At 58.4% G+C, this 15,092-nt stretch overlaps 1 protein-coding gene across 1 annotated transcript; it reads right to left on the bottom strand.

Moving 5' to 3' along the window:
- Nucleotides 1-297: 297 nt before the first annotated feature.
- Nucleotides 298-14,766, bottom strand: ANKK1 (ankyrin repeat and kinase domain containing 1). Its single transcript, XM_032838413.1, is given in 20 exon segments — nt 298-419; nt 1,246-1,410; nt 4,534-4,691; nt 4,693-4,750; nt 4,753-4,857; nt 4,860-5,132; nt 5,135-5,245; nt 5,248-5,741; nt 5,743-5,770; nt 6,728-6,764; nt 7,356-7,374; nt 7,376-7,472; nt 8,161-8,210; nt 8,212-8,340; nt 8,588-8,647; nt 8,881-9,032; nt 10,135-10,354; nt 10,356-10,451; nt 13,456-13,521; nt 14,660-14,766. Coding segments are annotated over 20 exon segments (2,547 nt in total).
- Between the last annotated feature and the right edge of the window lie 326 nt (nt 14,767-15,092).

The raw sequence follows: 15,092 nt of genomic DNA, 5'->3' as shown, positions 1-15,092 counted from the left end.
CGCTGAGTGACTGCAAGTCTTCAAAGCTTCAGGCCCTTACTCTTCTCCTAGTGCCTTCTGGAGGAGTCCCCGCAGGCCACCAGCCAGGGAGACGTCCTGGGCACTGGGCAGGCGGGTGATGCAGGGGACACTGCATTTCCTCCCTCCACCCACCGCTGGGGTCCTCGGTGGCAATTTCTGGGGCAACCTTTGTGCTCCAGGCCCTGAGCAAGGTGCTAGGAGTGAAACAGGAACGGGGGACGTGACCGCGGTATTTGCAGAGCTCCCGGCCTGGAGGGGGCTAATCCAACAACCTCACTACAGCCGCACAAACCGCACATTCTCCACAGCAGAGCCCTGGCTGGAGGTGGGAACACTGGTCATGTAGGTGACGACAATGACGTGGCACGCCTTGGTCTGGAATTGGTGAGGGCAAGAGGCTGATGGCACAGAGGACAGCCTGAATGGTGGGGCAGGAGGCCCCTGAAAGAAGTGACTGCCTATCCTACTTCCCCAGGGGTCTCAGAACATGGACGGTCAGTCATCTGCAAGGAGGGTCACTGAGGACTGGTCTGCCTTGGGGAGCAGTGTGTCCACCTGTCTGGGATCCCTTGCCACCCCATCCCTGTCCCACAGACTGCGTGACCCAGCCTTGTGTCCCCCTACCTCATCGCCCTCCCAGGCCCCAGGACACAAGCTGCATCTGTGGCCATTAGCTCCCATCCTATGCCTTGCCCCCATGATACTGCCCTCTGCGTACCCCCGGCATCCGTCCACAGGGTCCCCTGTTACAGAAGAAGCTTCTCTCACAGGGAGGCCGACTGCCTGGATGGCAGGCTGGCCCCTGAGCCCAGGGTTCCAAATCTCCATCTTGCACTGTCCACTCTGTCTCCTGACCAGCTCTGAGCACGGCTGGAGGAGGCTAGTGTGGTGAGCGCATGTCTACCGAGGTGGGGAGACAGAGAAAGAGAAAGCATCTGGGACCAGACTTTTGGGTCCCTCAAGTACCTGTGAATAGCCTGACAGCCATTTGGGCTGCAGAGCAAATGAGGGGGAGACAGGTGTGCAGAGAGGGGAGTCATTTCTAGAGGGGTTTTAGTGGCAGATCAGAGTCTGGGCGTACCCTCCTGCCAACCAGACGCCCCTCACTCTGCTTCTGGAGAAGCCGGGTGGGGGCGGCGGCAGGCAAGAGACCAGAGCATCTCTGGAAGGGACGGCTTCCACCCTGGCTTTGGGGGGCCTGGTGGCGCAGTGACAAGAGGGTACCTGGTCCCTCTGTGCCATCCGAGCTCTGCGACCTGGCAAAGGCAGCAGGGTGAGCGCTGCTGGGGAGAAGCCCGATGGAGAAGGCATCTGGAGAGGCCTTTTCCTTCTGGTTGGAGGCCTGGCAGCTCTGAGCCCATGCTGTGGCCCCTGACTCCTTCCTGAGACCTGGGTATGGGCAAGAGGCCAGAGAGAGGGAGGTGGGCTCCCTGGTGCCAGGGGAGGGGGTGCTACCGTTTGGGGGGGAGGGGCAGAGGACTTGGCACAGAGTTAGGGCAGGCGCATGCGGTTTTCCCGAGTGGCCCCAGCCGCAGACACTGTGTGGTCACATGAGAGTAGGGTCTTCCCTCACCAGAGCATCCCTTCCTCACCCTACGCCCAGCTGGAGCGTCTTGGGAGCGCACAGTTCATTCGGATTTTACTCTGCTCACAAAGTGACAGCAGTTCCCCACTGCCCCTTCCATTGAGTCCGAGGTCCAAGCTCTGGAACTAGGATGGGCATCAGGGTCTCCCCGCGCCATCAGCTCTCCAGCTGCCTGTACCCCCAGCCTACTTGCTTGTCCACATTCCCTGGCCTCTGGGGTCCCTGGCCCCAGCCCCTCCATCTAGTCCAGGCCCTGCCCGCCGCCTGCTGTATCCTTGTCCTCCTTCCATGCACGCATCTTCCAGAAAGCCCTTCCTGTTGGACCCGCTGCGCCTGGGAGCTGACGGGATGAGGACAGGTCAGGGAGCTTAGAGACCGTGTGGTCTACCAGTGCGTGTGGCTACTTAAGCTTATTAAGCCACGCTGGCCATGTCAGGTGCTCAGTAACACATGGGGCCGGCGGCTATCCTCCAGAACAGCCGCGGACAGAGCAGGCTTCCACCTTCCCAGGACGCCCTGCTGGACAACACTGGTCTAGAATGACTCCTGGGTGAGCAGTTCAGGTACATTTCAACTACAGTGAGGGAGAGAGGGTGATGGACACACTTGTGGAGGGGGAGGGAATGTTCAGTTTGGGACCTTTTGAGTTTAAGGGGCCTGTAGGGTCTCCAAGTAGAGATGCCCAGAAGGAAACGAGGGAGTTCCTATTTTCAATCTCCCCAAATTCCCCTAAACAGGGTTTGAAACTCAACTGGAGACTCTCTCCTTGGGAATTTCAAGGGCCTCAATGAAATCCAATTTTGAACGTCCCTTGGAAATCTCTAGAAGGCGGCTGTGTTGCAGTGGGATTCAGGGTAGATGCTGTGTGTCTGTTGTCTGGCTCGGGTTGGCTTGAAAAGGGAGAAAAAGGTGCTGGTAGGTGATGCAAGGGCTGTTGGCCAAAGCTGGCCTGAAGCCATGACCTCCACTACCTCTTGGAAGAAGCGGGTAGAGAAAGCAGCGGTCTGGGAATCTCAGCCTGGACCCTGGGATCATCAGGTTAGTGAGCTGAAATGATTCCCATGGGTAGTCCTGGCCCCATTCCATGGGATCCTTGCCCCTTATAGGACAACAGGTGCAAAAGAATTGTTTATCTTTCCTAGCTCCTTTCTGCAAGGTCCTTCCTCAAATTCTTTCCAAGAGGATAGCCCGGACACCACTGTCCCCCAGTGCCTCGCTCCTGGCTGTCCCCATGGATTGATCTGAGCTCACTCGGCTTTGTACACATAGCCCCACATCCGCCCTTTGGCTCGTTCGGAAGAATCCTATACTGGGAGCCAGCGTGCAAGGATCACGGATGGCATGGAGCCCTCTCCCCTTCCCCCTTCCTGCTCTAGCACATTCTAGGGAAGACAGAACTCCCAGGGGGACTTTCAGCTACGAGTCTTGCCTGAAGCCCAGTCCCAGGAAGAACATGGAGAATGGACTGGGCAGCCAGCAGGGAGTAGGAGGATGGAACATTCTGCTGAGTGTCACCTGCAGTGGTCCTCAGGAGTCCCCGCTCATCCAGGCAGGAGAGGAAAACCCGGGCTCCCGGGGGCCGCTGGCCAGCGATTACTGTCATGGTGGTGCTAGGTACAAGGAAGGAAGCAGGGAGAAGATATGAGACATCAGCCTGGCGGCTCTCCAGCTCAGCCAGGGAGATTCTCGGCTCTGCCTCTCACCCCATGCGGACAGGAGGCCCTAGTCCAGCCCAGCAGGACCACACGTGGAGGTGGGCCCACCACGTGGCTGGGGGTGGGAACTGGACAGTAGCTGGGGCAGAAGGTTCCTTTTCTCTGACAATCAAAGAGTCGGAGAGGCTGCTCCAGCAGTGCAGAGAGGTGGAGAGGTGCGGGATGGGATTTTAGGGCACCCATTGTGCCCCCACTGGAACCTCCCACCCTGACCCGAGGTCAGCCATCCCGGCAAAGCCAGGGCGGAAGCAGAAGCTGGTTAGTGTGAGCAGCCCAGCCCTGCCCCAGCCTGCCCCACAGCCTGGAGGACGGCCAGGCTGGCAGCCGGGGGGCCAGGGAGTGGCCCCAGGGGAGAGCGCCCAGAGCTACAGCTGTCTGGAGGGACATCCCTGTCCTGGAGCTCCACACCGAGCCCCAAGAAGTCATCCCTCACCCTCCTCAGCCCCTCCCTCCCCACAGCTGCCCCTGTCTCCTCCTGCTGCGTGAACTTGCACACACACCACATCCCACAGGAACACTACTGGCCCCAGTGGTCGGCCCATCTCCAAAGGGAAGACTCAGATCCACCGTGTTACTGACCTCAGGGTTGGAAACTTGGCCGTGTAACGAGACACAGTGAAGGGGTGGGGAAGGGGGGATGGAGCACCCCACGGAGGACCACTTGTGGGCGGCTGGAGCATAGCCTTCCTTCCCCCGCCAAAACCACGTGGGAGACCCAGGCACTGGAGCCAGGGCCACCAGAAGGCGTGGTCTCTGTGGCAAAAGGGGGCTGGCTGGGGCTTTCAACAGTAGGCAGAAATTTCCTCCCAAATGTGAGCTCCTGCCCCTTTTGAAAAGCATTTGCCTGGCTGGCCAGGCCTGGCTTGAGATGGGGACCAAGTCACATAGGGACCAACTGGGAGGGAGTATGTCCCTCTTCTCTGTGGTTCCCTGTGAGCTCAGGGGCAAATGACAGAAGGTGGCAGGAGTTTTGGGGAGGAAGAGGGCTTGGGTCCCAGGATAGGAGGAGGAAGAGGGAGCCCCTGGCTCCCACCCAGCTCCCACCTCAGCACCGGTTTCCCCCTCCCTCCAGGGGGAGACCGTGTTTTGGCTTCCTTTCAAAGTCCAAGGGGCAGGTGTCAAGGACAGGGAAGGGGCCCTGCCAGCAGCCCAGCATCACTTCCCCAGCCCCTCTCCCTCCCAGGGAAGGAAGAAAGCCCCCCGTTGTCTGGCTTTCTGTCTGGGCTCCTGGCTCACCATCACCCAGAAGGGCTAGTGAGGAGGGCTCCTTGCCCTCCAGGAGGGCGATTGTGCTCTGCTTTTGGCTCCGGAGGGCCAGCTGTGGGGGTGCACAGCCCGCCCCGTCCCGGATGCCCAGCTGGGCACCAGCGCAAGCAGCCCTTTGGGGATGGCCAAGTGCCCTTGAGGGCTTTCAGGTGGGCGGGCGTCAGCCCACCTTGCTGTGGGCATGGGCTTCTGCATGGTGCTCCAGGAGGCTGAGGATGCTCAAGAAGACGCCCCTCTGGACGACCAGGTGGAGGGGTGTCCAGCCCCCGGCTTGGCCGCACTGGGGTCAGCGTCACAGCACAGCAGCGCCAATGCCACCAGCTCCTCCCCGTGGCGGGCAGCTAGGTGCAGAGATGTCCCCTTCATGCCTCTGGGAGCTCCCACGTTCGCCTGGCTCTCTGCCAGCAGGTGGACAACCTCCAAGGGGCCCTTGTAGGCCGCGAGGTGCAGGGGGTTCCAGCCCTGCCGGCTCAGTAGCTCGAAGCCGGCCCCGTCCCTGAGCAGCACCTCCCAGGCCAGGCACTTACCCCTGGTGGCCGCTGTCTGCTCCGGTCGAGGGCATCAGGAGCTGCCCCACTTCTCAGCAGGTGCCCGATGGCCCTCACTTCGCCTCGCTCCACCGCCAGGGGCAGGGGCGTGCTCAGGTTTCTCTGCTGGTCTCCAACTCGGCCCCCTGGCCTGTCGGCAGCTTGACCAGGCTGGCGTGGCCAAAGTAAGCAGCCACGTGCAGAGGGGTCCTGCCCTCGGCCTCACGCAGGTTGGGGTCAGCTTGACGGGAGGCCAGAAGCCGTGCCACATTCTCAGAGGTGCTCTGTGTGGCCAGGTGGGGCGGGGTCCACCCTCGTGCTCCTGGGCACCCACATGGTCCCTGTGGTCCAGGGGGTGGGGGAGCGGGGCTGTCACAACCGCTCTGGGCTACAAAGGGCAGCGGGGCCCAGCTGTCCTCTGCCAGTTTGGCGTCCGCCCCGTGCTGCAGGAGCAGGGCGCAGAGGTCGGGCTGCTGGTCCTGCGCGGCGATGAGGAGGGGCGTGTAGCCGCAGGAGCTCTGGCCGTCCACGTGGACCTCGTGAGCTAGCAGCAGCCTCACCTGTGCCCTGCACCACCAGAAAGTGAGGGGAGTGACTTTGTTCTCACAGCCATGCAGCTCCTCGTCCCAGGACGTGCTTCAAGTAGTCTCCGGAGTCTGCTGGGGGGAAGGTGGGGTTGGAAGGAGGACCTCTGGGCTGGCCGCAGGTCATCTCGTCCAGCCCCCTGCCTCCTGCAAGTGCCAACCAGGAACAGAGACTCTGAGGGTGGGGGGCAGTCTCTCCTGCTATCACAGATCTCTGCACAGCCTCCCATGTCCTGGAGGTCGGACTCTGGCAGCCCGTCCGTGCGGAGGGGGCAGAAGAAGGGGCAGAAGGCGGCCTGGGAGCAAACCCACGCTTCGCACCGCCGGACCTTAGCCAATTCCTGCCCTCTGTGAGCCTCCAGATCCTGATCCACAAAGGGGCCAACAACAATGCCCACTTCGTGCCACCATTGCAAGAACAGCCTGGGTAGCCAAGAGCTTTCAGGGGCGTGCTTGGCACAAAGTCAATGCCAGCTGAAAAGAGGCTCTATGATCTTAGCAGCTTTGGCTGCTAAGGCTTCCTCCTGCTCTACCCAAAGGTGTATCTGGACCAAAAGCAACAATTTCCAAAACAAACAAACAAACAACAACAAATATCCCTGCCCAGGCCAATTACTGCCCCACCCCCAACCCCCCAACCCCACACTCAAGATTCTGATTTAATCACTCTAGGTGGCCCAGGCATGGGGCAGCTTTCACCCCCCAGGTCATTCTACAACGCAGCCAGGCTTGCAAGCCAATGCCTTTGACCCTCCCCACCCCACCCCACCTGAAAGCCAGGAGAGGAGTCAGGCCTCCTAGAAAACACAAGCCTGGAGGGGAAGCAGAGCCTGACCCCTGAAGGCATGTGCATTTCTGGAACCTGGAGCCAGTGTCTGGAAAGGGACATACCAGCTTCTGATTTGGGACAAGCAAGGCAGAGGGTTGGGTCAGGGGTGGTGGGCAGGGGAGAGGTGGAAAGGGTGCAGCTTGAGTCCACTTTCTCCTCCCTGGGAATTCTCCGGTTCCAGCCGTGGCTCGTGGGCTCACCCTTGTCTGTTAGCTCTTGGCTGGCCTCAACACTGACCTGGGCAGAGGGAATCAGAAGACAAGGGGGCAGATTAGACCAGTGAGGCAGTTCTGGTCTCTATCCTCCTCCACTCCTCCCCTCTCTCCAGCACCTGTCCTAGGAAGCCCCTCCCGTGCCATTCCCGATGACAGCTGGGTCTGCAGGAAAGTCCTGAGCAGGGGAGAGACTGCCAGAGAGGTGGTCTGGGGCCTTGACTGCCCCTTGGACCATGTGGAGTACAGGGTGGCTGGCCCCGTGATTTGGCCAGGAGCCCCTGATAGCCCACGGCTGGTTCCGGTGTTAAGGAGTGAGGACGCTGGGGACACCGATGCCGGTGTGAAAGCCCGCAGGCAGGACTCTGATGAGTCCTTCTCAGGGACTCTGAGCCACAGCCACCACTGTGCAAATTAGGAATGGCTGTCCCCAAGTGGGCTGCCTGGCACGGCTAGCAGTGTGGGCTGGGCTGGCTCTCAGTCCCCATCTGCTCCCTCAGCCAGGGGGACCTTGAGAAGGACAAGCCCACGCATCATGTATGCGGTCCCCCCGCCTCCCCCACCCCGGAGGTCTTACCCTTATGGGAGATGCCCTCCCCCCCACACACACACGCACCTCCCCAGGCTGGGGGAGACAGCTGGCAGGGCACTGTCCTGGCCAGAGCCTCGCTCTCGGGGTCTGCCATAGGACCCTGGAACAGGGACAGCAGCATGTCTGTCTCGACCGTGATGTCTGCTCCATGAAGGAGAAAGACAGAGATGGAAACAACAGGCTGGCCACCAGTCTGTTCCCCATTTTAGACACCCTAACGGTCCCTGTGTTCCCCCCGACCCCAAAATCCATTCCTGGACTCACATCCACCCACACATGCACCCTGGGAGAGCTGGATCCCGGCTGTGGCTCAGCAAGCCCACATTTAGCAGGTCCCTGGCCCTCTGAGGGTCAGTCCTTTCCCATAAACGAGGGGACAGGACTAGGTGGGTGATCTCTGAGGGCTCACAGCCACACAGGTGTGTGTCTTCACAGTCACTAAAGGGGTCCGTCCATGCCAGTGATCTCGCCGTCTGGGAACATTTCACAAATGAGGGTGCTGTGGCCCCTGGACAGAGCCCGGCTAACCGGAGGACTCAAGCAGGAGAGCCGGGCCCAGACCCTGCCGGTTTGGGTCTTTCCCTTGACCTCCCAAGAGGGTGCACAGTGACCCAGAGAGATGGGCTACAGCCCTCAGCTGCCCCCTCCCCCGTTGCCCTCCTCCAGCACCAAGATGCGGACTGTGCCCCAGGGCCACATGGAGCCCTCAGGAGTGGCCCAGGTTTCAGCCACCACCTCTCCTGCCCCCTTGAACCTCAGCCCTTGCTCCCATGCACTCCAGCCCCAGCCAGCTCCCGAGTTCCTACGACAGGTCAGGCCAGACAAGAACCTGGGAAGCAGAGCCTCTTCTTGGGGTCCCAATCCCACAGCATCTCCTCAGTTTACTATCTTCTGGGCCTCACCTGGCCACTCGTCTGAGACAGGCCGCAGGGAGGGATGACAACGGTCACCATGCTGAAGGGGAGGCGCAGGCTGTGCGCGTGCAGGGTGCCAGGGCCAGAGCAGCAGGCTGGGCAGGGTGGTGGGCGGCTCTGGGGATCCCCACAGGGGTGTACACAGCAGGGGCAACATAAATGCACCATGAATAAACAGCTAGGTTACAGACTGAGATTCCAGCAGGGAAGGGAAGAAGGAGGGGGTGATGGGAATCCTTAAAGCATATGCTGCTCCCCAACCCAAAGCCACCACTTATCCCACCCCTGCAAGCCCTTAGCCTCTCTCAGTGCCTTCCAGGACCCCACCCATGGCTGTCCCACCATCTCCTGCCTGAATACGGTTTCTTCTGAGTGAGGAGTTCCCAGATGACGATTCCAAAGCTGCAGACAGGACAGAGGGCTCCTGAGTCACCTTCTCAGATACCCATGGTCACCCCACCTGGGAGGCCCCACGGGTCACACCCTCCTGGGCAAAGCCGCTCCAGCCAGAGTGCCCCTGCGTCCTTCCTCCTCCCTGTCCCGTCATGCCCTTGGGACCAGGAGGTGTCAGGCCGGTGGTGATAACCAGCTCCCCCAACCCTGGGAATGTGGCATGGAGCCCAGTCCGCTCTCACCTGTACACATCGTACTTGGGTCCTAGGGCCTTGTTACCTTCCAAGGACATCTCAGGGGGTCTGTAGCTGACGGTGCCCCACAGCGCTGACCTCTCCATGTACTGCATCTGGATGGACTGTTCCATCCACTTGGACAGGCCAAAGTCCGAAATCTGGGAGGAAGCCACCAGCAGGGGTAAGGGAGCAAGAGTCTTGCCTCCAGAAACCTGCCTTGATCCCTCCCTGTCCCGCAGCCTCCCTTTTCCAGGACAGTGGAGTGGTTAAGGGCCAGGGACTCTCCCAGCTCTGCCACATGTGACCTTGGCATGATCTCAGACATGTTAATGATCTCCTCGGACCCTCACCTTCCTCATCTATAAACTGGAAATAACAGGAACACTTAGCCCATAGTGCTATTATAAGCATGAAATGGGGGATAAGCAAAAAGCATCTAGAACAGAGTACAGTAAGTACTTAAGAGGTGTTGCCATTAGCCAGAGGGGCTGTGGATAAAGTCGCCGTCTTTGATGAGCTTCTGTTCATCCACTTCCAAGGGCCCTGAATACACCATGTGTGTTTGTCCCCCACTTTGCTTCTATCCACGGACTCATTCACAGGTTAGCTAGGCTGGGCGCTGAGAATCAGGCAGCAGATTAAGAAAGATGAGACCCCAACCCTCATTACTCTCCCAAGTGCTTACTCAAATAGGGGGTATAGTCACTAATGAAATAGTGTCACAAATGACTGTAAACTTAACGAGTGTGGTTAGCAGTCTGAAGAGTCAGAGGTACTATGAGGATATACAACAGGGGGCTGTTGGGGTAGACCAGGGGAAACCTCCCCAAGAGGATAGTGTTAAGCAGAGCACTGAAAGATGAGCATGACTTGCTAGATAAAGAAAGCAGTAAGGGAACACTGTTCCTGGCACTAGGGCTGGAATGTGCAAAAGTCCTGGGGCAAAAGAAGGTGGCACATTTTAGGAACTGAAGGCCATCATAACTTTTCTTGGGAATCAGCTCATTTACACACATCCCCACCCAAAGCAAGCAAGGGGAGGGATGGGGAATATTCTACCCACAGTAGGAACAGAAGCCTGAGGTCCAGGGGGAGTCATTGCAGGCATCCTGATACCCAGATTCAAGCATCAGACTCCACTGCTCATCCCTTCACCTTCAGTACTTGTCCATGAAGGGAGCTACTTTAAACTCTCAGCAGGCCAGGCAGGCTGGCTCACCCGCAGAGAGTCTGGCGTGGAAAAGGCGCAGGGAGGTCAACCGGGCCTTTACCTTGCATATTGCTATCCAGGAGGAGGTTGCCTGGCTTGAGGTCCCGGAAGAGAGGGGGTGGCTTGATGCTATGGAGAAGGTTCAGGGTCAGGCTGGTCTCCGGGGCAATGTGGAACTTGAGCTGCTGGGAGAGGCTGTGTGTGGGCACCATCTTCTCCAGGGAGCCGCTGGCCATGAACTCCATCACCATGCCCAGGGGCTCCCCGCACACCCACAGATGGACAGGAGTGCGGAAATTTGATCTTCTCCATTTTGGCTGCTTCTTCAATGAGAAGCTCCACATGGCAGCTGTGGGGAGGCGGGGCACTGGTGGGGGAAGGAGATGACCGGTTCATTACAACAGCGGTTAGCAGAGCAACAAACGAGGCTTCATGCCAGGCTCTGGAGACCCCGAGAAGCCTCGGGGGCCGGCAAGGCAGTGCAGGAGGAAGGAGAGTCCTAGAAGGAGGCCCAGCAAAATGCCCACAGTGGGGCCTGGATGGCCAGAAGCGACAGGATAGGAAGGGAAGGAGTCTGCTGGCTCTGGACAAAGTCCATTCCACAGAGGCGGCCACGAAAAGCCCCCCCCCCCATTTATTCTGCCACTTGTCCATGTTTGCCTCCCCCAGGAGATCACAAGCCCCCGGAGGACCAACATCACACCCCATGCTTGTGTTTTAAAGGCTCGCCTATTGCCGTTTGGATTATGAAAGTAATATAGATCCTTGTAGAAAATCAAGGGCGTACAGGGAGCTATATAGAAGAAAATTAAACCATCAGCAATCCAACCTTCCAGAGCTGGCCTCTGCTCATATTTTAGTATCTTCTTTTATACATACATGTGCAAGGGATCCCTCTCCATTGCGCCCCTTCCTCCCCTCCCCCTCTGCCTGGCCATCGCACCGTGTGGGCTGCTTTGCGATCTGCTCTTCCAGTGTGAGTGGCACGGGGCTTGCTCGCATGGCCATTCTCCCGAAGCAAGGTCTGCAATGGTTGCACGTACTCCGTTTTATGGATAGACCTCGATCATCCCTCTGGCTTCCCACCACAGCCCATTGCGTGCACGGCACAATACATCTTTGTTGAATGGAACAGAAGTCAAGACTTAAGGGAAGGCCTTACAGCATAAGCGTTTGCAGACTCTCGTTAGGTTGACTGTTTGTGCTAACTGACCAGTAGATATGCAAATTGTTGAGATTGGGGATTGCGGGGATGGGGATTAAGGAGAAATGACATTTTTATAAAAGCACAGCATTTGCAAAGCTGCTGCGTGGGCCCTGCAGTCGGAGGCTGCCGGGAATGCGCGTGTGGGGCGCCCCGGGAAGCCAGCCAGAGACTGCTGACCTCCAGAGAAAGCACCTGCTGTCCCTCGCCTCTGGACAGGGTCGTCCCAGGTTCCCCTTGCTCTCGCCTCTACCTCTGCGGACCTTCCTATCTGTCTCCTCTTGTCCTTTCCAGTTCCCAGGAACTGAGACACCTGTCATGGAGGGGAAAAGCCAGGGATCTGCCCTGACTTCAAACCCCAGTTTGACCACTTATGCTCTGCATGACCCCGGGCCAGTAAACTCTCTGGGCCTCAGTTTCTTCACTGTAAAATGGGAATACCAGTTGCTTGCCCCAGACACCCAGACTCCTTGCCCCCATGTCCTGTGTCTGCTTCTCATCCCTTCCCACCAGCCCCCGTCATGGGGTGTCTGGTCTCGATGTTTCTCTGAGCAGCTGTTGCTAAGGCGTGCAAAGACCCTCTGCCCCAGGGCTACAGCCTAGGAAAGTTTTCAGGTCTCGGTAGATCAGCCAGTCCTGGGCCAGCCCTTGCCTTCTCACTCGGCACTGTCTCTTACCACCTCACTATCTGTCATGGTCCTGGACACACAAGTTAATATTTCCAGATCAACTGTTTTCTTGGAAGATCAGATTGTTCAACTTTCTTTAGGTATTTTCATCAAGAACATGTCAGGAGGCTGTCAGTGTTATAGATAAAAATGATTTATTTCTGTATTATTTACTTATTTCCTGTCTTCCTCTAGATTCCTTCCTTCCTTCCTTAAACTATAAAACTTCACGAAGCTGGGACTTTGTTTCACTTAGTTTGTGCCTACAGTGAATGCGTGTCATCCCTGCCCTAGCCGTAATTAGGACTTAGAACAAATGACTCACAAATTTTCATATTGTTAGCTCAGACCTTCACCTGAAATCTATTTGACAATTCTTTTCGGCTGTTTAAAAGGCACCTTACACTCAACCTGTACGAAACCGAGCTCTAGAATTTCTCCTCCCAACCTGCACATCCTTTCATGTTCCCTTTATTAACTGTCCACAACATCATTCAACAGACACCAACTACATGCTGGGCTCTGGGGATAGAGCGGTGAATGGGCATGGGGTCAGCTCTCATGGAACAGACATTGTATGAGCCTTTGTTCCTCTGGGCAAGCCAACCTTCATGTTAACCTTGACACTCCTCTTCTTCATCATACCCCCCAGACAACCCAGCACCAAGTCAAGTGAATGTTTATGTCCTAAATACTGCATAATCCATTCTTTTCCCTCTATCACTACGTAGAAGCTGGATGGCGGTCATCTCTTCCCTGAATAATGACAACCCTTAATTGTGGGCCAGCAGCCACTCAACCCTTCCAATCCGTCTTCCATCCTGCAAATTTGATTAACTCCTTTTTGTCACACACCCCTAACGTGGTTGCAAACTCTCCAGTGGCTTTCCACTGTTCCCTCTCTCTCAACTCCAGCCTCAACAGCCTCTTCCTACCCTTTCACTTACTATATCCCTCCTGCCACAGGCCCTTTGCACTTTCTGCTGCCTCTTCCTGGAAAGCTTTCTCCACTTCAACGACTTTACTCACACTCATCCTTCACTCTTCCATTCAGCTGTAATCTTGGGGAAGCCTTTTCTGATCCTGGTCAAACTCTATGAATAAGCTCTCACAGAACCATCAATCTCCTTTGTTGCTCTTCTCACAGCAGCACATTTGACATCTCCACATGGAGTTACCTGATGAGTGTCTCTGCCCCCCAGGCTGCCAGCTCCAGGAGAACAGGGCTGTATCTGTTTGTACTCTTTATATCTCAGAGTCCAGCACAGCAGGCGACACAAAGCATTCATCCACTGAAGGAATGAAGGAAGAGGTATAGAGAGTCCAGTGAACATGCTTAAAGCTGCCAGTGTAGTCACTCCCACTCAGCAGACATCCATCATCATTAAATCCCTTGTCCCGTTCCCCCAGAGGGTTCCCAGAACTTGGGACGGGAAAGTCGTTGTCAGTGCCCAACAATACAGTCTCGTCAATGCCATCTGTGTCCTTTCGTCCTTCACTTCAAAGTCTGAGTGATGTGGACAAACCCTAGAAAAACCTGACTGTACCCCAAAGCCAGCATGAGCGTGTTGAAGGAGGAAGAGGGTCAAGTTGTGGGCTGTCTCGTTTTGCTCGAATTCACGAAGCAGCTGGAGGGCCCAGGAATTAGAGGAGGGGCTGTCTTGAGTGTGTGGGACCTGAGGCTCTGTCTTGGGGACTTGCATGGTGACCGAAGAGAACACGACATCCACAGCGGGTGCCAATAGGAGATGCCCCTCACCAGGCCCTTTGATTGATGGCCTGGGAGTCTTGGGAGAACGATGCAATTCTCTCACAGAGACTTCACGTCCTAAGTGTCTCCTTCAGGGTTGCTTGAGGGGGGAAGCACACGGCCACTCCAAGCAAATCGGATGGGAAGGAGACTGGAGCCCATGTCAGTGGGAAGGCAGAGACAGGTGCACGCAGCGAGGAAGAGGCAGCCATGAGAGAAAGGAGGCACGCCCAGGGTGGGCCACACTGCACCTGGTGGAGGGGGCGGGGGGTTGCTGGAAACAAAAGCAAGGACAGAGCCACGCATCCCCAGCTTGACTTGCCAGCAGGACCTAGCTGAGCTCCGGCACACAGACTGGGCAGGTTCTCAGGCCGGCAGACTGGGCAGTCTCCGGTCCCCACGCCTCCCCTGGCTTGCACTGGCTGGGCCGGGGCCAAGCCCACGGCCACAGGACAGAGAGGGAGTGCATGCTTCTCCACAGGTCACTGAGCGTCGCTGGGCCAAGCGCCTCAGACTCTGGGCGAGCCCAGCCGGGCCTGGCGGAGAACCTGGGGCGGATCCACGCAGAGGGCCATCAAGGGCAGTCATGCCCACCCTGACACCCAGGAGGAAGGGGGCCCGGCCAGTCTGGGCGGTCAGATGGGCCGAATTGTTTCTGGAGGGTCGTTCTCGTCCCCCTCCCCGGCCCTCTGTGCGTTCCACAGAGGGGAACGGGGGGCCTAACCGCGCTTCAGGCGGGGACACAAGCTGCCAGGGCCGTGCCGGGGTCAAGCCCCGCACCCCTCCCAGGGGAGCTCCGGCTGTGCCCTCCGGACCGAGCTGGGCAGCGCAGGCAGGTACCTGGCGGCCTCCGGCTGAGGGCACGGGTGGGGGCTTGACGGCGGACTCGCTGCACCTGGAGCGCGGGCCGAAGCCGCCGCGGGCCGCACGGCGCCAGGTGCCCTCGAAGTCGTCGCCAGATGCCCTCGAAGTCGTCTCGGGTGAAGACGGCGAGGCTGCCCAGCCGCTGCCCCAGGGCGCCATGGGGTCGGAGGCGGCCCAGCCCCTCCAGGCCCCGCATCCTCCATCCACACCGGGCCCGGGTGCAGGTGAGGCTCAAGGCTGGGCTGGTGGCGGCTTCCTGCCACCCTGCCGCTCTGCCCACGGGGTGGGCACGGCGAAGTGCCCGCCTTCCCGCCTTCCCGCGAGGAGGGGCGGAGCCTGCCCTGCGAGGGGGCGGGGACACCCAAACCTGAGCCCTGGGCCCCAGCAGCCGTGCGGCCCAGGCCTGAGCCTGGGAGGAGGGTCCGTTCCCCCTGGAGACACCCCCCCAGCACGCTTCCTCAGTCTCAGCCTTCCATTGGTACCCCACCTGCCACCCTTGGGGCTAAAGGAGGTGCTTGGAGG

Source organism: Lontra canadensis, unplaced genomic scaffold (assembly GCF_010015895.1).
Source record: "Lontra canadensis isolate GAN:19392208 unplaced genomic scaffold, GSC_riverotter_1.0 scaffold104, whole genome shotgun sequence".
NCBI classification, from domain to species: domain Eukaryota; kingdom Metazoa; phylum Chordata; class Mammalia; order Carnivora; family Mustelidae; genus Lontra; species Lontra canadensis.
This window is presented reverse-complemented; position numbering and strand designations above follow the sequence as displayed.